Below are 21,749 nucleotides of genomic sequence, written 5' to 3'. Positions count from 1 at the left end.
GGCGGAGAACCGGGGGGGGGCGGCTCAGCGAGGCACGGGAGAGGCCCCACCCGGTCCGTGGGTGGGGAGCCTTGGTTCCCCCCCCCGTCCAGTGAGTGGCTCTTTCCAGGTCCAGAACCCCCCGTCCTGACTGGGGGGGGACCACTGCCTCAAGGCAGCCCCATGAGGAGGAAAGGGGGACTATATGTGGTGGGGGGGAATCAGCTTTCCCCGGGCAGATGTTTTGTAGGCGGCCCCTCCGCGACGCCAGGGCTGGCCCTCGGGGGGGGGGGGGCGCCTTTCGGAGAGGAGCCCGGGCGCCGCAGGTGCAAGCGCTTCGGGGGGGGCGGGTCGCGCGCGCCGGCGCTCCTCTCCCGCCCCGCCCCTCCCTCGCAGGTGTGCGCCGGTCACGCGGCGGCAGCGGCGCAGGTGTGGCTGGTCCCGCTGAGGGGCCGCCCTCGGCTCGCCCTCGCCAGCCCGCTCCCCCACGGCCGCCTGAGGGGGGCGCCTCCGTCTCGCGGGGCCCTGAGGCGGGCGGGCAGGCAGGAGGGGGGGGCGCGCCCGTGTGTGTGCGCGCGTGCCTCCCCTCCCCTTTCCCAGACCGGGCGGAGCGGAGGGGAAGGGAGGGGAAGGGAAGGGAAGGCGGCGCTTGGCGGGGCCCCCCCTCCGCCCTCCGGGCTGCCGCTGCCTTCCCCGCGCCGGGAGAGCTCCGGCCGCGCCCGGGGACGAGCCATGGCGGGAGCGGCGGGCGGCGGGGAGCGGCTGCGGCTGCGGCGGGGACGACGACGGCAACAGCAGCAGCAGCAGCAGCAGCAGCAGCGCGGCTGCCCGGGGCCCGGCGGGAGGGGATGAGGAGGAGGAGGAGGAGGAAGAGGAAGAGGAGGAAGAAGAGGCGGCGGCGGCGGCCGGGCGAGGATGCCGCTGGCCGGGCGGAGCACCAGCACCAGCCCCAGCCATAGAGGCGGCCCCCCCGCCGGGAGCCGGAGCCGGGGGCGGCGGCGGCGGAGGATGATGCCGGCGGGGGCCGTCGGCGGGGGCCGCTCGCTCAGCCCGGCCGCCCTGTCGCGCCGCCTGTCCCGCCTGCGCGAGTCCCGCACCCGCTCGCGGATGATGCTGGCGCTGGGCGCGGGCCAGATGGTGCTCGGCTGCCTCATCGTGGCCGTCAGCTTCGCCGCCCTGGCCCTCACCACCTCGGCCCGCGTCCGCCACTCCTGCCCCTTCTGGGCCGGCTTCTCGGTGAGTCCCGTTTCCCCCCCCCCGGAGGGGGGAGAGGCAGGGAGGGAGGGGCAAAAAGTTTCCTCCCCCTTCGGTCGGGACCCCCACACACCGGAGGGGGGGGGGCGTGAAGGGATCCTTCCCCTTCGCAAAGATGCCGGGCCCACAGAGTTTCCCCGCCGGCCGCTCTCTCTCTCTCTCTTTCCCCGAGCCGCTGCGCTCGATGGAGCTTCCTTGGACAGCAGCAGTCTACCTTACCCATCCAGACCGCGCCCCTGTCGGTCGGCTCTTGCGCAGGATCTCGAGCCCAGAAAGGCTCCTTCCTTCCCTTCCTCCCTCCCTTCGCTGGGATTCTTCAGGAGCTGTACCCGCTGCCGGAGCTTGGGGGGGGGGGAGAGAGAAGGGGGGCGCTCTGTGATCTGTGAAAAGGACGGGGCTTTTTGCCCCCACTGACCCCCCCCCCCAACTGAGATGGCTTTCCGACAGATGAACGGGGCGGGCGGAGGGTTGCAAATATTCCTTTATTTATGATCTGACCCGCGTCCTGTATTGTGATCCGGGAGTCCGGCTGGGGGGGGGGGGTTTGGGCCGGGCCGGGCTTTGGAGGGCTGCGGGACCCCCTCCCCCTGGCTGCTTGGACGCCAGGCCACCGCAGGTGATCTCACGAACGATTTTTGTCCAGCCATTTCGGACCTCTTGTTCCCCCCCCCCCCCCCCGTATATCCATCACCGACTCCCTCCCTCCGTTGCCATCGCAGCCCCGGCTAAGGTAACGAAGCTACCGCCTTGGGATAAATTAGGTGGAAACGTGGTTTTATTATTATTATTATTATTACGAACCGCTGGCTTCGGGAGCTGGTTTGTTTGCCGCGGGCACGGCTTGGTGCCAAAACTCTGGCGAGCGTCGTGCGTTCGTGCATCTCGCTGAAATTTAGCAAGGTTGAATCATGCATTAATCCGCAGGAGCCAGACAACTTTTTTCCCGGTTGCTCCTTTCTCTCGGCCTCCTTTCTCTTTAATCGGAGAGCATACAGGATTGTGTTGCTCGTCTGCAAGAAGTAAATCCTGGATGCGGTGTGGGATTTGCGCCCTTCACATTCCGGATTTTGTCTGTACTGTATTTGTTCCGAGACCTTGGAAGAGTTTTGGGCTACAAATCCCGAAAGCTTCCAGACAGTATTGTCTTGTGGTCGTGGGGGATTCCGGGCATTGTAGTCCAAAACAATAACCTTCCCATTCTCTGGATGAGAATCTGGAGTTCTTCTTCTGCTCTAAAAGCTTTGGTGTGTTCAGAAGGAGGCGGGCGCCCTGGTTAGTTGAAAGTACTCCGCTTAGTAAGTTTGCGTCCTTTTATTCTCCAAACTTTCCTGAATAGGCTCATTAACCCTGGACTTGAACCCCGTTTTTAGCTGTGTTCCAGCAGGTACTCCTAAATCTGCTTGTGTCAAGGTTTCCGCATCACCGGGAGGAGTGCTTTTGTAAATGGTCCTTATTTGTTTGGCTCTAGCTTAGAGACTGAATTTGAGTCGCGGTGGGTCGGATAGAGTCATGGCATGTCATTTCAACTCTTTATCTTCTGTACAATCCACCCAGCTGGGGGAGTGGATTGCACTTCATGCGCCAGACAAAGCGGCTTCTAGCCCACAAAAAGGCATGACATCACCTGCTTCTTAAGAGTTTAAGGTGCTATAGAGCTCCTTTGTTGTTTGTTGCAAAAGATGCTTAATGCACTGACTTCGGTGTATTCATTTTCTTCTACAAAGCACTCATGTAAAGATTGTGGAGTTCTCTTTCCCAGAGTTTTTGTGTGAGAGTGTGTTTTAAAAGTCTGCTGTAATTGATTTTAAGTTTTTTTAAAAAGTCTGTAGCAATTTTATGCCTCTCCTCTATTCCTCCTCCCCCACCCGTTTGAAATCCCTAGATGTGTTAAAACAGTGCTGGGGGGGGGAGCTGAGCTTTTGTCATAGGTTGGAGAGAGGTGTATCTTGAAGAGATTTGGGGGAGGAAAAAAAGGATGGGGTGTGATTCTTGTCTGCTAAGACCCAGAGGTGAATTGAACAATTTCAACTCTTAAGGACCATTAAAAAGAGAGAGAGAAACAACTGAAGAAGAGATTTGTCTAGGAGAACCAGACAGTAATTGCTGCATTGGTTGACGGACTAGGATTCTGGAGAGCAGGGTTCAAATCCCCACTCAGCCATGGCAAAATATATCTCACTTACCTTGAAAAACCCATTAGGGTCATGGTGAGTCAGTTTTGACGTGACAGTATGTAATAACAAGAAAACACACACACACAGACACACACACACAGAGAGAGACCCATATGGTATGACGTAACTTCCAGTTCCCATTGACTTTGAATTTATTTATTTATTTATTGCATTTATATGCCGCCCATCTAGACATGGTCTACTCTGGGAAAATGCAAATATTCTTTCCTGCTTGCCCAGCTGAATTGTATGTATGTATTTATTTATTGCACTTTTATACTGCCTTTCCCGTGTTGGTGGGACTCAAGGCGGCGCATTGGTCATTAAAAAAACCCTCCGTGAGGATTAAAAACAACATACAAAAAGCAATTAAAAGAATATTAAACAAGGGAAGATTACAATCATGAAAAAGACAAATTAAGAAATATAAAGACATTTAAAGACAAATGAAAAATGATATGTTGACAGTGTACATAGGACAATGAGCTCTGTCAAAATTAGATATTAAACACTCAAAGCCTTTTAGAACCAACTGTTTTTAACTGCCACCACAAGAGAGGTGTTCGGGGGGGCAGCCTAACTTCACAAGGGAGGACATTTTTTTTTACCTTGGGGGGGCCACCACCAAGAAGGCCCCACTCCCAAAGTCCAATTGGTACTCTTTGACTAGTGACAGATATTCCAGAGGTGTTCATCTACCAGTTTATAAAAGTTCCCTAATGGTAATCTTTTCCACAAATGCCCCACGCAAATACATGCCAATGTGTCTTCGTCTTTAATTCTACTTGGTTATTTGCAGAAACATTACAGTTGTCTCCTTCTGATACTTGTCTGACTTTACACTTCAAGTGAATGAGGGAAGGGAAGGAGAATGCCATGAGATCAAAGCAAAATATAGGAGTGGAATCAATAGTGGTTTACTTTTAATCTGTTTCAAAATGATGTTTTTAATCTGTTTTATTATATGCTGTTTTACGAGGACTAGTGTGTGTGTGGGAAATACAATTCAATAACAGTACTTCAGCAAACTGCTAATAAATGATCTGGCATGTCAATTCTCACGCTTGAGAAATCCCTCTGTGCTTCATAGCTAAGACTGAGCTGCAGATCAAAGTCACTGACTTGCATCTAGCTGTGTCCTCTAGGCATTTTGGGTTTATCGCTGGCCTTTCTCCAAGATGCATCCTTCATTATATAGACCAAGGGTTCCAAACCATGGACGTTCTTGGACTGAAACTCCCAGACGCCTTTGCCGTGAGCCATGCTGGCCAGGATTTCTGGGAGTTGTAGTCCAAGAACACCTTCAGAGCACTGTTCTGTATCTCCTTCGTAGAAATGTTGGAGTCATTAGAAAATCACCCAAGTGTAGGTTTCGAGTTTTAAATGTCATGTTAGGGGACCATCAGAAATGTTTGATGCTGCCTCTCTGGCTTGTCTTGGATTCTGATTTAGGCCTGATTTGTCTTTCTGAGGCTGTTGAATCTCCAGTGAATGCAGACACGGCCAGTATACGGCTACGCATGCATCCTCTGAAATGGTTTACAGTGGGATGTGAGCAACGACTTCTTCTTGAGTCTTCTGGAACTTCAGGTTCTTGTGTTTGTGATTGGGGTCATTCATGCAGCTAGTCTGGAGGGCTTGGTAGACGGTGGGGAGGGCAGAGGGCAACAAGGCCAGCTTATGGGCCACCTTGAGGACCTCTGGGAAGAGGCTGTCTCAGAGGCTATACTGATCCTCATGTATTCAGGCAGATTTTGTGTTTGGCAGACCATGGGCATCTATTTACAAGCCTCCTATAAGAAATTAACACACCCAACTGGCAGGAAATTGTTGAGAGAAAACTGAAAGGTGTGCATAATGTGGCTAAAGAGGGATTGGCAATACCTTTGCTTTTTCTCCTCTGGAGTACTCTTGCCGGACAAGACATCCCTTTCAGTCATTGTTTGCAGTGGATGCAGGATTCCTTCATGAATGAGCTGATCATGTCCTAACCAGAGGGGTGGATGCAGTCAAAGTGTTGACAATGTGTACACATCTCCCTGTAGGCTGTTCATCTCATTGTGTAGCTCCCTGTGTAGTAAGGGAGGGCTCATCGCTTGGGGCAGAGTCCCTGGCATCTCCTGGGAGAGATTTATTCGATTCAAGGGCTGGACCTCTGTAGCCAGTGGGAGCGGAGACGCCTGGCCTAGAGGATCAACACAGAAGCCCCCATTTTGCCAGCTCCTCTCTTCGTTTGGCGCCTTGGACTGAAACACAAGGTGGTGGAAGAGAAGGGTGTGAAGCACAGCTGCATCCAAGACTTCTAGGGAGTCCAGTTAGAGCCTTGGACATTTTGGGGGACAACAAGACTACCACCACCACTGCCAGTGTCTGTGCTGACTGGGGGATTCTGGAAGTTACAGTCCAAACACTTGCCTACAGGACTTTTAATCCCTTTAAATCTGGAGGTGGGGCAGGGGGAGACAGCGAGAAAATGAGGAGAGCAGTCAAGGAAGTGGTCTTTGACTGCATCTGGATCAACAGAAGGGTGTTTGTTTAGGACAAGAGACACCCCTCAAGATGGTTCTGTATGGCCATTTGCTTCGCTTCCTGCTTTCAACCCACAGAGACTCTTAGTGCTGGTTTTGGTCTTGCAAGGGCCACTCAAAGCGCAGAGGGGAAAAAAAATCTGGGTACATGTAAAACCAATGCAAAGTTTGCTGCTTATATGCCACATGACCACGCTGAAAGCACACTCTGAACACTTCACAATTTAATCATGCAGGATACACATTGCTCTCTCCCCCCCCCCCCCCCCCCGTGAGCTGGGTACTCAATTTACTGACCTCAGAAGATTGGGAAGCTGAGTAAACCTCGAGCTGGCTAAAGGGATCGAATCTGGGTTGTGAGCAGAGTTTTGGCTGCAGTACTGCAGTTTAACCACTACACCACGAGGCTCCTTATGTAATGAAGAGACCACCCATCAGGAATGGTGCTAGTCTCAGAGCTGCTTCTCTCGTAGATTTCTTTCTCTCCTGCTCCATCTTTTGGCTTTCTCTTGCTGCTTTCATTATGCATTAATCCATTCCACAATTCCTAGACAACAGGAGTGTCCCTGGGCTCCCTTCATTGCAGACATTGAAAGTATAGAAGGAATAAACAGATTTTTTTAAAGCCCCCCACACAAGCACTAATCCTCCTGTCTGCATATGTGAGGTTGCTCTCGACCGCTTAATTGAGAAGCACCTGAGCTCTGGCGAAGGCCCTTATCTAGCGGCTAAGCTCTTGCAAAGCTGGTATTGCTTAACCTGGCCGCTGAGAATGTTCACCAGACCTTAGCCAGGAGGCAGCATGATCCTTTCAGAGGCGGCCGATGCGGCGCAAAGTGGGACAAAATAGCCAGAGATAGTGTAAATCTGTTTCCTGCCAAGGCTAAATTGTATGCATGCTGCGCTTAGGAAAATGCACACTCCCACCCGTCCATGCACCACCAAGGGGCCAAAATATGCACAGAAGCTTAATCGCAAGTGGGTTGTAGGTTATGACCTTCAAGAAGGTGGAACATTGATCTCACTTGTGCCAATATTTAGGTAGTTCATGGAAGCCAACTAGGTTTGCTATTGTGGTGGGAGCGTTCAGCGCTTTCTTTTGCTCTCTCTCTAGTCCCAGATGTCTCCTACAAATGGAAGCTTGGAGAGTGCAAGAGGTCATATAGGCTGATTTAAATTTGCTCCAGTACCCTGCAGGTGCTCCTCCTGACAAGTGAAAGCAATAAAGGTGGGTGGTTGAGCCCCTGCATTCCCACTCCTGTTGTATATTACACGGATTGCTAAGCTCTTTCCTGCTTGATGGGCAGCCAAGTGGAGGGAGACAAGAGAATTGCATCCATTTACTGCTGCTTCAGGTAGCTGTACGACTGTACTGATTTCTCTCTCTCTCTCTCTCTCTTTCTCTCTCTTTCTTTCTCTCTCAGTTTAACACTTTTGCACCCAAACAGATTCAGGAATCTTCCGTTGCCTTACCTTTTACCTTTTGCAGCCTCCTCTCTCTGACGCCGTAATTCATAATAATTCTGCCAGAAAGCTTGTGAGAGGTGGCATTTAGAAACCAGTTTAAGGGGAGGGAGGGAAGGCAACGTTTCCTTGGCATGAGCTCCGCTGGTTATTTTCTCATGTGATTAGTACTGTGGAGAGCCTGTGATTAATAGAGAAGCAGGGAGGACTTCACTGCTTTGCAAAAATCTCTGCTTTCCTTTGCTGCTTATGTTTTTTATATAGTATTTGTTTGGTCCTTTTTAGTATTTCTGTACTCACTGTTGTTAGCTTTTACCTTGTCTTTTAATGGATTCTTTTAAGAAGAAAGGCAGGGTAGAAACAAGCAAATAAATAGCTAGCTAGCAAGGACAAACCATGCTTCTGGTCCTCATAGAAGCAAAGCTCTGCTTCAAAGGAAGAACCAGTAGTTTATGGCATTCAAATGTTTGGTCCATGGGTCTCCATGTCCATTGTACTTCTCTGCCCTTCCCTGTGCCTGTCAATAGTGTCTGAATTGAACAGAATTGCAGAATGAATAATGCAAAAGTTTGCTCTCTGCTTGCTCTCACTTTGGGATTGTTGTAGTATCTATCTAGCTTACGATTCTGCTTGTACGGGACGCACACAGCTGCCATGGTTTCCCAGCGTGATGTGGTTGCCTCAAACCTCATTCCTGAACAACGGAGCAGAATTAGATAGCACAGTTAGCACATTGTTAGAAGCATAACTCCCTTAAAAGGTTAAAAAAAAGAAGTCTGTTTATCTTAGCATAAGCTTTCCTCATTCTGCATGCTGCAGATGGTCTCACTTTTATGATATGCTCGGTCAGTGGGAGGAAAACAAAGGTTTTGTCAGCAAGTCAGGGACACAGCTTTGAAGGAACTGTACGCCAGGAGGGGGAAACGGCAAAACAGTCGAAAAGACACGTTTCCCTTAGCCTGCGATGCGTTCTGTAGCTTTCCGGTTTCCTTTTACTCGATTTTCCAGCAATATCTCACAAGAGCCTTTGTGCAGTCCGGACAGAGAGCTGGTGCTCATATTCTATCTTCAGGAGAAAGCGTTGCTAGCCGGGTATACCAAAAGCTCCTCTCTTGGTTTGCTGAGAAACCTGTAAATGGGCCCAAGAGTTGTTTTTGGTAAAGCCTGGCGATGTGCCACGTGGGACGTGGCTTGTCTGTTTCCATACCACAACGCGCCAGGTCTGATTTGGAGCAGAAAGCTGTGCCTCCTCCCTTCCACACCGAAAACCCGAGATGGCTTGTTCAGCTAAAGCCCATGTGACAGACGAACATTTTTCTGCGCTGTCTTTTGTCGCCTCTGCTGATCTCCCAGCCAGCGTGTGTGCATGTGTGTGTGTGTGTGTGTGTGTTGAGATTGCCGTCCTTCCTTCAACAACTGCTGGATCAGCAGTTTCCCGCATCCCATCAGTGCACCATCCGCATCTCTTTTCCTCTTTTGTTGAGAGGGGCATTACATTTCTGTGCGTCTCTCTGACGTTCGCTCCTGGGCACCGTGGGCGAGAGGCAGGTTTTTTATTGATCTCGCCCAGCCCGTTCAGATTTATTTACAGAACCCAGGTTTATTTATTTATTTTATTTATCTGTCTGTGTTTGTGTTCTGCCTCTATTCTCCTTTTCCCCCCAGGCAAGTCTGGGCTGCTGGACCAGCTTCTGATTAAAAGCTCAAAGGAGGCACAAAAGAACATTCATGGCTCTTTTTTCCCATTTCAGATACTCGTTGATGCAAATTCAGTTCCCAAAGCTTAGAAAGTTATTTTTTTGGGGGGTGGCATCGAACCTCATTGACCATGCAGGCGAGCGCTTCCGAGCAGTTCTGGTAGACAAAGATAGCTCTCTGGAGCTCCGCGGTTTTGTAGCAACCCTTTCCTCTTAGTGAGAGCAGGTGTTGCTGAGTGCCCTCAAGGGTCTTCTCGGGAGCCAACACAGAGAAATAGCTCTTTAGGGGTGGATTTATTAATAAGGACCAGCAGTGTTTAGTGGTTAGAAGCTTGAACGGAGGTCATGGAGTCAAAAGTTCAAATCCCTGCTTGGCCATGAAACTCACTGTCTTTTGCAAGGTTAGTGTGTTATTTTATTTTTATTTTATTTTTTTAAAAAACCACAAACCCGATGGACTTTTTTATACAGTGGGGTCTTGACTTGAGAACTTAATCTGTATTGGAAGGCGGTTCTCAAGTCAAAAAGTCTGTAAGTCAAGTCTCCATTGACCTACAGTGCATTGAAAACCAATTAATCCCGTAACAGGCCGTTTTTGTTCCATTTTGGGTTTTTTTCTGGTCTGTAAGTCAAATCTCAGTCTGCAAGTCAAACCTAAAATTTGCGGCCAGAGAAGTCTGTAACTCAAGAAGTCTGTAACTCAAAAAGTCTGTAAGTCAAGGGTCCACTGTATTGTTTTAAATTCAGTTGCTTTTTAAAAGCAATAGACTGGAATCATATTGGAGATTTACACCAGGCCTTCCTGAGATTCCCAGCTCACCACAGAGAGAATGAACAATTATTAGGCCCATTTAGTGGCCTTTGATGGCCTTCCAGGCCCCGTCCAACTCAATAAATCTGTGATTCGTTTACATCCATCATGCAAGGTGAGTGGCACACTTTGAACAAGGAATGTTCCCCCCCCGCTTGCATTAATGCCTAATTTTAAGGCCAGAATTAAGAACTTGCTCTATACACAAAATAGTAAAGAAAGCTACTTATTAATATCTATGGGGAACTAAAAATCCCGAGTCTTCCTTTCAGCTTTTTTCCCCGACAGATTCTGGGATCTGTGGATAAAACCCTACCTCAACCATCTCCTCCTTCTTTGTAATTTCCTTTTTCTACCCCAGTCGCTTTTCAGATGAAGAACTGAGTGTGTCCTGGGAGGCCGAAGTGTTTTGAAACCAGCTTTTGTGCATTTCCGCTTCTGATGTATGACCTGCTCCCATTTGTTTAATCCAGAATTTAATTGAGGGAAAGGGGAGGAAATCTTCCCCTAAACCCTTCCTGGTTCAGTATCTTTCCACTTCAAAGACAACCTACGTTTGTCTGGTAGACGGCTGGGTTCAGATGTTTACGTAATCTGCTCTCTGGGGAGTTTATTACCTGTGTCAATAACGCTGTTGCCGTGCTCAAATGACAGCTTCTGTGCCTATATCCACCTTTATTCTGTTGGACCCCAACAAGGCCTATTTGTCTATAAATCGGTGGCTACTTATTTCACTCCATGTGTCTAAGGCACTGGATCCATATCCGTAAAGGCACACCAGAAAATAAGCCGGCTAGCCTTTCATGTGTCACAAAGACATCTGGTTGTATTGTATTGTATTTCCATGTTATTTATTTCAGTTTCTATACTGCCCATCTGGCTACCAAGGTCACTTTGGGTGGTTCACAGCATTGTGAAACAATACACTTTAAATAAAATCCACAAACAGAATAACTGTATGAGAAATCAAATCCAGTGAAGGGGCCTGGAGTATTTTGGGGGTGATTTTATTCCAAAAGTGGGGGAGCAACCGAAATGGAAAGCTGCTTTTATCCTCGAAGCGGAGGGAGCTGTTTGGAATCAGCTGGGTAACGAGAGCGAGCGAATCCCATGCAGAGCGAGGGCTCTGCTTCCCAGCTCAGCCTTGCTGTCACTCTGAATGCACGACTGGTTTTGCAGCCTTTCAGAGCAACCCTGAGAAACTGCTGGGGGGAAAAAAAATGTGTTCGATTACCCTTCAGCGTGTTCTTGAAAACCTACTTGATTGACCCCCCTCAGGTTCTGCCCAGCACTGTTATGAGGTTATAAAAGTGTTCCACCTTCTCTCTGTATTTTTTGAAACATTTTTGAAATTGGGAACCGTTGACTTCTCCCTTCATGGGCTGACTATGAAATATTTTGCACTGGCGTGCTGATTTTCTCACAACAGCCTGCCCTTTGCAGCTTCCCCTCTTGTGGCGCCTTTGTTTAGAAAGATTTAGGACTTGCCCTAGAGCACTGGTTCTTAACCTTGGGTTACTCAGGAGTTTTGGACTGCAACTCCCAGAAGCCTTCACCACCAGCTGTCCTGACTGGGGTTTCAGGGAGTTGCAGTTCAAAAGCATCCGAGTAACAAAGGTTAAGAACCACTGCCCTAGAGAATGCCAGGCTTCTGGAGAGGGAAGGGACATTGCGAGTGAGAGAATGGAGAGCTCAAGTGGTTTAAGTCTCTGGCTGCGGGGCCAGAGGTTGAGAGTTCGATTCCCCCATGGAGCCTCCTTGAGAAAAGCTAGACTGGATGATCCTTAGGGGTCCCTCTAAGCTCCGCAGTTCAAAGATGATTATTAAATCAAAGAATCACCATCCCTGAGAACAAGCGTGTTCCTTCAAGCTTGGGGCATTGTTTATCCTGGAAGTGGGTGGGTGGTTTCTCCGGCGGAGAAGACTGATCTCGCAGCCGTCTCAACAGAGCAGAGACGTGTGAGATGCAAACTGAAACAGGGAGGGATTATCATTGAGGGACAGTGTGTGTGCTTTGCAAGGCCCTGTGTGACGTCCTCGGCATCTCCAGGGTGAAAGATCGGGTGAGCAGGAGGTGGGAGAGTCCCTTTCGTTGGCCTGGTAGAATAAAGAGCAATGGGCTACGCCAGAGGGGTTTGGGGTGCAGGCACCAGTTTTGTGCCAAGAGAAGAAAAGCTGTTCCAGTTTTTCAGTCTTCCAAATGCGTCAGCACCTCGGACAGTTCCTTGAAAAGGTCAGTCTGAACCTGGAGTGGATCCCACTGCCTTTGTGATGCTGCCCTCACCAGCCTGCAGGCATGAGAGGTGAGCAACGCGCAGCCTGCAGGCTCCTCTCAGATCTCCTGGTAGGTAGGTAGGTAGGTAGGTAGGTAGGTAGGTAGGTAGGTAGGTAGGTAGGTAGGTAGGTAGGTAGGTAGGTAGGTAGGTGGGTGGGTAGGTAGGTGGGTGGGTGGGAGGGAGGGAAGGAAGGAAGGAAGGAAGGAAGGAAGGAAGGAAGGAAGGAAGGAAGGAAGGAAGGAAGGAAGGGAGGGAGGGAGGGAGGGAGGGAGGGAGGAAGGAAGGAAGGAAGGAAGGAAGGAAGGAAGGAAGGAAGGAAGGAAGGAAGGAAGGAAGGAAGGAAGGAAGGAAGGAAGGAAGGAAGGAAGGAAGGAAGGAAGGAAGGAAGGAAGGAAGGAAGGAAGGACTAGGGGGAGTGAAAATCTCATCCCAAGCTCTAAGCTTTTGGTGTTTCAAGTATCTTGAAAAGCAGCTTTCAGCCAGTAAAGATAAGACAAAGCATAAACAATTGGCTTTTTTTTTTAAAAAAATGGTGTTCTGGTGTCCATCCAGGAGCTTATGCTTTGGCCCCTGAGCCTCAGCCGTGAATGGATCTGCGGAAGGCATAAATATTGGCATAACCTTTGGGAAGGCAAAGTCCCCAGAGACTGCACCTGGCAGCTGCAGATTGGGCTAGCTGTAAGCATTGACTAATCTCTGTTTCCCCTAGGGTGAAATAGATAAAGGCAAAGTAATTGGTAAGCGAAATGCAAGGAAACAATGCCATTTGACACACTGCCTGCAGACAGAGGATTGTTCTTGCCTGCCTCTCTCTCTCTCTCTGTCTTTCTTTTTTTGTTTGTTGCCTTGGCTGGGCTGGGCTGTCCGGGGCTCTTAAACCTGCAACTGAGTGAAGGCATGACAGAGAGCTAAATCTGATTGAGCTTGGAGTGTGCTTGTAAGAGAGAGAGATTGCCAAAGGAATCCTTTGCTGCATTCAGAGCTAACATCAAACCATGGTTTAGCTTTATGGGAATGGGTCTCACCTTACTCCCCTAATACTTTGTCTCTGCTCCTCTTCTGGTGCAGCTACATAGAGAAGGTTGGAAAGCCCCACTTTCATTTTGGATTCACCACAACCAATAGTGTTACAGGCGCTCTAAGCTATGGTTAACCATCAGCCTTAGCTAGCTGAAACCAGACAGCATCATAAACCGTGGTTTGAAGTTGGACTGTTTCAACTAATCATGCTTAACTGTGGCTGGAGTTTACATGAATATGGCAAGATCCAAGTAATCTAAAACTGGAGTGAAAGCTCAAGAGGGTGAACTGAGCAAACAGACCTGAGAATCTGGGGGGTGGGGGGTGGGATTCCAGGGTCAGCCTCCTTGTGCTTATCTGGGGAGAAGTCTAGGCTCACACTCTTGGTTTAGCATAGCATCTCAACCAGCCCATGTATCATTCATGCATTACATTTCTCGTTGTACATATAAAACCTTCTGTGCACAGCTTAAAAATCCTCAAAGCATTGGAAACAATACTATGAAGACACCTCACATGGGATGTGTTTAGGGCCAGTGTCCTAGTTATAGGGTTGCATTTGGAGTGGAGAGATATGGATTTCCAAGCCCCTAAATGGGCCGTGAGCCAGTTTGGGTGGACTTTGGGCTAGTGACCTGGTTGTTATCAGCCTAACCTAGGAAGGTAAATAGGGAGAGGATGATTACCTTGGCCTCTTTTCAGAAATTGTGGTGAAAGAATGAATAAATGAATGGATAAATGAATGAATGGCTAAAGTAATGCAAATGAATATAAACATTGCTGTGCAGATTTTGTGTATTTATCCAGAGTCAAATGCCTGTTCACCCAGAGTTAAATGCAAATGTGTGTGTGTGTGTGTGTGCGCGCGTACACACCTATAGATGCCATGGGCAAGGATATTTGTGTCACGCCACGTTCGGCTCCTTTCCGAAACAAAGCCTCTCTCTCTCTCCTCTGATGCTGCTCTTCCTCCTTCTGCGTTCATGCCAGTGAACTGATTTCTGGAAAAGATGAAAAATTGCAGGTGACAGGTGGTTTTGAAGTCATGGAAAGAACCTGGTGTAATTTAGCTGTCATTAGGAGGGAAAAGGTTACCTGTTATTAGAAACCAAAAGAGTACAGAGAACTGCCAGTAGGCATTATGGTAATCTTGCTTTCCAGTTGAAGAAGAAGAAGAAGAATATAGAAGTAAGAACAGAAAGCTTAGTGGTTTAAGTATCTGACTGTGGAGGCAGAGTTTGGGAGTTCAGTTCCCTACTTTGTGTGCCTCCTGCAAGTCGAGCCAGCCTGGGTAGCCTTGGGCCAGCTGCACAGTCCCACGCCATCCCCAGAAGAAGGAGATGGGAAGCCACTTCTGAATCCTCTCTACCTGGAAAACCCTGGAAAGAATCGTGTAGGTCAGAATTGACTTGATGACTTTCTTCTTCTTCTTCAGAAAAAAAAAGAGGCGGACATTTGCTGTGGTTGTATTGAGGCTAGTTGTGTCATGCTTCTTGTTCCTTAGAATTTAGGAGGTACGTATGACAGGTCAAGTTGCAGACAGGCTTAGGAGATGACACAAGGGGAGGGAGAGGGGAGAGATGATCTCCCAGCAGGAAGATGTAGAAACGGATGGGCCTGATCTGAGCCTAGGGGCGCATGCACCAGGAATTCTCTTGTGCGTGCCCCACGGAAAGGGAAGGGAGAGCTCCCAGGGGCTTCCTCGTGGACTCAGGCCCTCAGCAAGGACTGCGTGTGGGTTCAGTTCTAGACTTTGGGAAGAGAGGAAGCTGCTGTGTATCAAACAATGCCTTAGGCCCATCTAGGCCAGTACTTCCAACTCTGACTGGCAGCAGCACTTCAGTGTTTTAGGCAGGGTTCTTTCCTGACCCTGCCTGGGGATCTGGGTGTTCCCTGGCCATCTCCCCTCTGAGGCCAGATCAGCCCGGACCCTGTTTACTTTGCAGAATCAGATCAGATCAGTCTGTTCAGGTGTTCTGGTGGTGACTCTCTACCTGGTCTTCAGACACCATGGCTGAGCAGCACCAAGAGTGGGAAGGTGAGCGGTACAATACCTAGCTTTAGAAGAGGTCAAATAGAGTCGTTCCAAGGTTGTTCGTTTTTCTCAAGATTTCATTTGTCTATGAACTAATTGCCTCTTAATTAGGCACATCTCTTGGGTATGCTTAAACATTACACCGGCTTCTGAGATGAAGCGGCTTCCAAAAATATCTCCAAAACTTCTTATAGAATAGATGGGGGGCTTTCCCCTCCCTCCTATTTTTAAGGTTTTTTTGGGTTTTTTTAGTACGAGGAGAACAGATACCTGCAAACACAGAAACATATTAACACTTGTAAGACACATTTCAAAAGCATGTGTCATGTACTTCCAGATTACTTATGCAAATACATTGATGTAGTTGTACATTTGGTTACACAGGAACCATTGAGATAAAAAAAAAATTTAGGCAGAGCTGCTTTTATGTGCTCCTTTATTTGGAATGCCGAAATAGTTTTGTACTTCGTTTCCTAAAGTGGTCAGTGCATGGTGTACGCAGGATTTTGAAAAATAAAAATAGTAAGAAGTTGCACAGATGTTCCAAGCCAGGTTCAATTTCATTTAAAGTTGTTGGAACCAAAGAAGCATTTGGGGGGTGGGGGAAGCCCGTACTGTACACACATATACACACAGGCGGTTGCTATTTTATGGCTTTAGGTGTACTGGAAAATTGCTTATGCTTTTCTTTTTTAAAAGCCATAAACAAAGGCTTTCTTTGTACCGAGCAGTAATAATAATAATAAAAGATTTTTAGATTCTGTGTGGATGCTGGGAGCCTGGTTAGGCGGTTGCCTGAAGTAGGGTTATTAGAGGTTTTTTTTCTCGAGAAAATAACGCCAGCAATTTTCACAACTTGTGCCTTTGTGTTCGATCAGAATTGGCCATAGTACTAAATGCAGAAGACTAAAAAGAGAGAGAGAGAAGGGAGGGAGGGAGGGAGGGAGGGAGGAAGGAAGGAAGGAAGGAAGGAAGGAAGGAAGGAAGGAAGGAAGGAAGGAAGGAAGGAAGGAAGGAAGGAAGGAAGGAAGGAAGGAAGGAAGGAAGGAAGGAAGGAAGGAAGGAAGGAAGGAAGGAAGGAAGGAAGGAAGGAAGGGAGGGAGGGAGGGAGGGAGGGAGGGAGGGAGGGAGGGAGGGAGCTGATGATGAATGGAAGGAAAGAAGGAAGGAAGGAGCTAATGATGGATGGATGGATGGATGGATGGATGGATGGATGGATGGATGGATGGATGGATGGATGGATGGATGGATGGATGGGAGGGAGGGAGGGAGGGAGGGAGGGAGGGAGGGAACTGATGATGAATGGAAAGAAGGAGGGAGGGAGGGAGCTGATGATGAATGGAAAGAAGGAGGGAGGGAGGGAGCTGATGATGAATGGAGGCAAGGAAGGAAGGAAGGAGGGAACTGATGATGAATGGAAGGAAGGAAGGAAGAAAGGAAGAAAGAAAATGAACAAGCGAGATTTAGGACTCCCAATTTGTGCTGTGGCTCCCTTCTGAAAGAGCAGATTGTGTGCCATAGCACTCCTGAAACTTAAACTTCCAACCAGTCTGGGGTTTCTTTTGAAATGTTCCTAAACTTAATGGTTAGGAGGATGCCTTTGGTCCTGAATGCAGCATGAGATGCCCCCTCTCTCTGGACCCTTCCTTGCCTGGGCAGTCCCTGCTGGACATGAGGAAGCCAGCAAAGTCACTGAACGGTGAGTCCGATGGCTAGGCTGCGTCCTCAGAGGGCTACCTAGCGGCCGTCTGTGTCAATGAATCGATGTCAAACTGGTATGTCAGGTGGGGGGGGGGGGCTGTGTGTGGAAACATACAAACGAGGGCTGTGGGAAGAATTTATTCTGATCTGCGTGGATATTTATCCAGCCGAGAAAACCTGCATGGCTTCACAGAAGCGATTTGTATCATCCGGTCGGTGAAGGCCAACTGCAGCTCAAGGCAAAAGTTAAAATAACTCCTGGGTGGGAAGAGTCAGGCCTCAGCTGAGGGAAAAGCCAGAGGTCTTAGGAATGGCCACTGACAGCAGGAGGAATGGCTGTTAGGTTCATAGTCATTACTGTGTGCCCTCAAGTCAGTTCTGACTCCTTCAGGGTTTTCCAGGTAGAGAATCCTTAGAAGCGATTTAACCTTTCCTTCTTCTGTGGGGAAGGGTAAGGGAGGGGGAAGAATCCCTGGGACTGTCCTGCTGGCCCAAGGTCACCCAGGCTGGCTGTACTCCTAGGAGGCACACCGTGGGGGAATCGAACTCCCAACTTTTGGCTCTGCAGCCAGAGACCTAACTCATTGAGCTATATAGCACTGATATTAGCACAGGAGGGTGAATGGTCTCACCTGAGCAAAGACCGCTTCCTATGGTCCTTTGATGAGGACTAGCCGCTTGCTGGGGCGTTTGCCTTCAATGGAGGAGTTCGGTTGGAGGTGTTCCATTGCTTCCCTTCCTTCTTGGACATTTCAGGGGCCCTTTTGGTTCTGCTCTCCCAACACAAGCGCCGTGGGGGGTGCTGTGTGTATGGGATCCACGTTGCCTTTTTGCAAAGCAGCTAGTTGTAAATGCAGCTCCTTTCTCTCTCTCTCTCTCTCTCTCTCAAGTGTTTTCTTTTGTCTTGTCAGAATAATTAAAAAATACTTTAAATAGGAATGCTTCTAAGAAGCAGCGAGCGTCATTCCTTTTGTTAGAGCATTTCAAGAGAGTTTTATAATTAGAGAAGGCTTTCTGCTGCCATCCAGCTATGCTCGGCTAATCAAGGAGCCGGGGGAAGCGGGTGGAGAGACGTGGAAGCTCAGTATAATTTGGAACATTTAATGTTAGTGTCTCCTGATTCTTCCTCTAGCGTCACAGACGGCCAGAATCTTACCGTTGCTTTGAGAAATCAAGTAAGTTGTGGTGTGGCTCAAGAGCGAGGTTCTGATTTTGTTGGTATGGATTTTTTTTTCTGATGGAGTTCTTGCAACCTTGCCTGCGGTCTGGAGAAAGTGTGGCTGGGAGGGACCTTTCTGTGGCGACTGTCCACCTATCTAGCATCAGCCAGTCATTCCTTCCTTCCTGCCTCTGCGTGAAAGAGAGACCTGTTTCTCTTTGCTCTGTGTCTCTTCCCCTCTCTTTTGTTTGTTGGAATCAGTCTGTTGAAGGGGGTTGTTGAAAGCAGTCATGTTTCTCAGTTTGATGTTTGATCTATTCAATTGTAAGCAATGAAACTTTTCATTCTTTCTGTTACTAATCCCTCCGAGTTACTGAGACTGTAAGTGCCAATTGATGAGAGAGAAAAAGGGATGGACTAATCTAGGTAACGTGGAGCTATTCTGCTCTGTGAATCCTGCACTTCTGTAGTTAGAGAAATTTAACCAAGATTCAAAATTCTGCAACATTTTCTCCCTCTTCACCACCTACGTTTAGGGGGTGCTTTGTTCTATGCTTTGCAATGGAAAGTAAAGACAAGCCTCATTGGTGAGTCTGATTTGTCAAGGCACGGGTGAGAGGGAAAGCAAGTTAAGGGCCACCTCTGGGAGCCTGCCTTCCCCTTAATCCCCTGTTTGATCTGCTGTCTGGAAAGCCGGTCAGCTTCAGAGTTCCCTGCCCGGGAGCTGTCCAGCGCCTGAGGCTTCTTCAGCTTCTTCTTCAGTGTCCCAGGGATTCTGTGTTTTGCCTCCCCTTTCATTTGCAGATGGACCTTTCCATATCTCTTCCTGCTGCTCTCCAAATGGCCAAGGCAGGGCTGTTTTTGAGTAGAGTGCCCTTTGGGATGTTTTCAGTCTTACCGAAACAGGATGGGCCTGCATCACATAGCGGAGCGACATTTCAGCACCAACGACCGTGTGTTGTTTCCCCCTTTTTCAGGTGCATGGAGATAAGCCCCAGGATGCACCTGCCTTTCCCCCCATTAGACATGATATTATTTATGTACGCTAAACCCACAAGATAATTTTCCCCCCTGCCATTGGGATGAGTAGCGGACTTAGATTTTAGGACGCAGGTACAGTATTTTTAATAATCCTTGGTCCTGCTGTGTCACGAGGATCTTCCATGGGCAGAAGCAGTCTACCTTTTTGTAATAGCTAGTGGCTCCCTTCCTTCCTTCCTTCCTTCCTTCCTTCCTTCCTTCCTTCCTTCCTTCCTTCCTTCCTTCCTTCCTTCCTTCCTTCCTTCATTCATTCATTCATTCATTCATTCATTCATTCTATCCATGATCAGCTCCTTCCTTCCTTCCTTCCTTCCTTCCTTCCTTCCTTCCTTCCTTCCTTCCTTCCTTCCTTCCTTCCTTCCTTCCTTCCTTCCTTCCTTCCTTCCTTCCTTCCTTCAAAGAGGTCAAGCAAGGTCTGTGTGGGATGGAACAGGGGTGTCCAAGACCCCAGCCCACAACATCTTCCCTGTGAGGTTTTTTTAGCTGATTTTCCCTTCCTTTGTCCCAACATGGTGGGGGGGGGGAAGGCTCCCATTCGAGATGGAATTTGCAAGGGCAGAAGGGAGGCAGGGTGACCCTCAGGGAGAGGGGATTTCAGCAGGAGCTGGAATCTTTCCAAAACACGGTCTGCCAGAGTTTCTGTTCTCTGTGCTGTTCCGTAATATACACATGTACACCATTCCTCTCATCTCTTTGAAGACCCTTAGAGCTGTTGTAATGAATGCAAGATAACTCTCTCCAGATGTTGGACTGGGGTTCTTCTGTGACGTGAATCGTGAGTTTCCAAGACATTCCTCCTGTAAATGATCTCAATTTTGAGAGAGACAAATCTCTGATAAGAAATAAGCAAGCCAACGGCAGCTGCTGCAGTGCATTAGAAGAGAGCTTACCCCTGGGAGGTCTGCTAGGGAACCATATATATAAAACCACCTTTTCCTTTGTGGAAGGGGGAATATCTCTCTGCGCATGACTGTATTGCTCACAGCATAGTCAGGCTGCCTGGCAAAACTCCTGGAAATGCCAGATGTCTGTTTACAGCATTTTTATTTTTTATAGTAGCTCACGTTGTCCAAAAGGCTTTTTGTGTTTTTCTCGAGGCAGGCCTCCTGAAAAACAGTGGGTGGCCACGGTGTGGCTCCGCAGGCCTCCAGTGGCTCTGGGAGCCGTTCCACATGCAATTTGGCTCGCTTGCTACGAGTCGTCTCAAGCTCTTCACCCCCGCAAACACCTTTCCGTGTGGAAGGGGAGAAAATTCTGGCCGCTAGCTGGCTGCCCTCGTGAACAGAAGGTAGGGCTTGGTGGGAGTTGGAGACTCGTCCCGGAGGATTCTCCGTACGTTCTTACGATGTGTGCCAACGATTAAGTGATCCTGGAGAACCACGAGGGATTCCACACTCAGAGTGGCAACCCCCACCTCATTTCAAGCCAAGGAGGGGCTTTCTTCTCCCCTCCGGCCTCCATCCTTCTACCTCGAAATGCAGAAGGCTGAAGGTGCCAGCTTCTAGCCCGAAGCGGCGGCCCTTCATTTTTGGCCCCACCTGCCTTCTGCTCCCTCCTAAGCAGCTTTCCTTTGGGTGAAGATTTCCACCCTCCTCTTCCTCCTTCCCAAACTCACGTTCCTGTTGCCAACGTTTCTCTTCTCCCGGCTTCCTCTCTCTTCCACTCTTATTTTCTTGCCAGTTGCTGAGGGCAAGATCCTTGGAGGTAGAAAGTTGCTTGCATTTTGCGGACAAGATTCTCTAAAGAACAACGGGCAGCCTTCTTCGTTCCAGGACCTGAGGTTTCAGATGATGGCAGCGAATCTGCCAGATTCCCCGGAGCAGAGGTGAGGCTAAACAGGAGGGAGGGGGAAACACATCTGGCCATTTCTCTTCTCTCCTCTCAGCATTTTGGGTGGTCCTCTGTGACCCCCTCTGTTAGGGCAGAATATTAACCCCTAACCTGAAAAGTGCATACCTGCCAATTCCTGGCTTAGAACAGGAATCTTTTATTTCTCTAGGGTTGTATTCCTCAAGGGGTAATAATACCTTGAAGTGGTGTGGGGGACGTGGGGAGGACATGCTGGCCCTGGGTGGGACCAGTCCCACAAGTGGGGTACACAAAGCCATGCTCCCCCTTCATCCACTGACTTTCATTTCCATGGACCGCTCCCCCCTCTCTTCCAGGTATTTCTAAACCTCCCCATCCTCTGTTAACCAATCTCGGGGGTGGGGTGCAAAGTCACCTTAAAAGAACCCTCCCCTCTCTTTGGTAGACTTCAGCAGTTCAAGCACGATGTGAGCAGCAAAATGGAGATGCTGGAAATGACCCCAAGATTTCACCAGGCTGATGGGTGAACAGCCAGGTTTCCAAGCAGCGGTGAAAGAAAGCCACTATAAGTTTCCGGCGGGGGGGGGAACAACCCCTGAGTCTCTGCAGGTGGGAATACTCGGGTCTCCTCACTGGCATCTCTGCCACCCCGTCTCTCGCTTTCCCCCTTGACCTCTCTGTCAACCTCAGCTTTTTGCCTCCTTCCCTCTCCCTGATTCTTCCCCTCCCCTAGGGTCTCTTCCACCTTTCTCTCTAGGATCTGTGTGTGTGTGTGTGTGTGTGTGTGTGTGAGTGAGTGAG

At 49.1% G+C, this 21,749-nt stretch overlaps 1 protein-coding gene across 3 annotated transcripts in view; it reads left to right on the top strand.

Annotated features, from left to right (window-relative positions):
• The first annotated feature begins 791 nt into the window (after positions 1 to 791).
• ENTREP2 (endosomal transmembrane epsin interactor 2) overlaps positions 792 to 21,749 on the top strand; it is a 142,282-nt gene continuing 121,324 nt past the window's right edge. The window contains exon 1 of one of the 3 annotated variants that reach the window (XM_072981539.2): positions 792 to 1,215. In XM_072981539.2, the coding sequence (XP_072837640.2) occupies positions 895 to 1,215 (321 nt within the window). In that variant the 5' untranslated portion in view covers positions 792 to 894. Of the gene's footprint in view, positions 1,216 to 7,047; positions 7,164 to 7,191; positions 7,291 to 21,749 lie in introns of those variants that run through there. The other 2 variants (XM_072981540.2, XM_072981541.2) reach the window with 2 other exon arrangements.

Source organism: Pogona vitticeps, chromosome 12, assembly GCF_051106095.1.
Source record: "Pogona vitticeps strain Pit_001003342236 chromosome 12, PviZW2.1, whole genome shotgun sequence".
Taxonomy (NCBI): domain Eukaryota; kingdom Metazoa; phylum Chordata; class Lepidosauria; order Squamata; family Agamidae; genus Pogona; species Pogona vitticeps.
The sequence above is the reverse complement of the archived record's forward strand: the minus strand, read 5'-3'. Positions and strand labels throughout refer to the sequence as shown.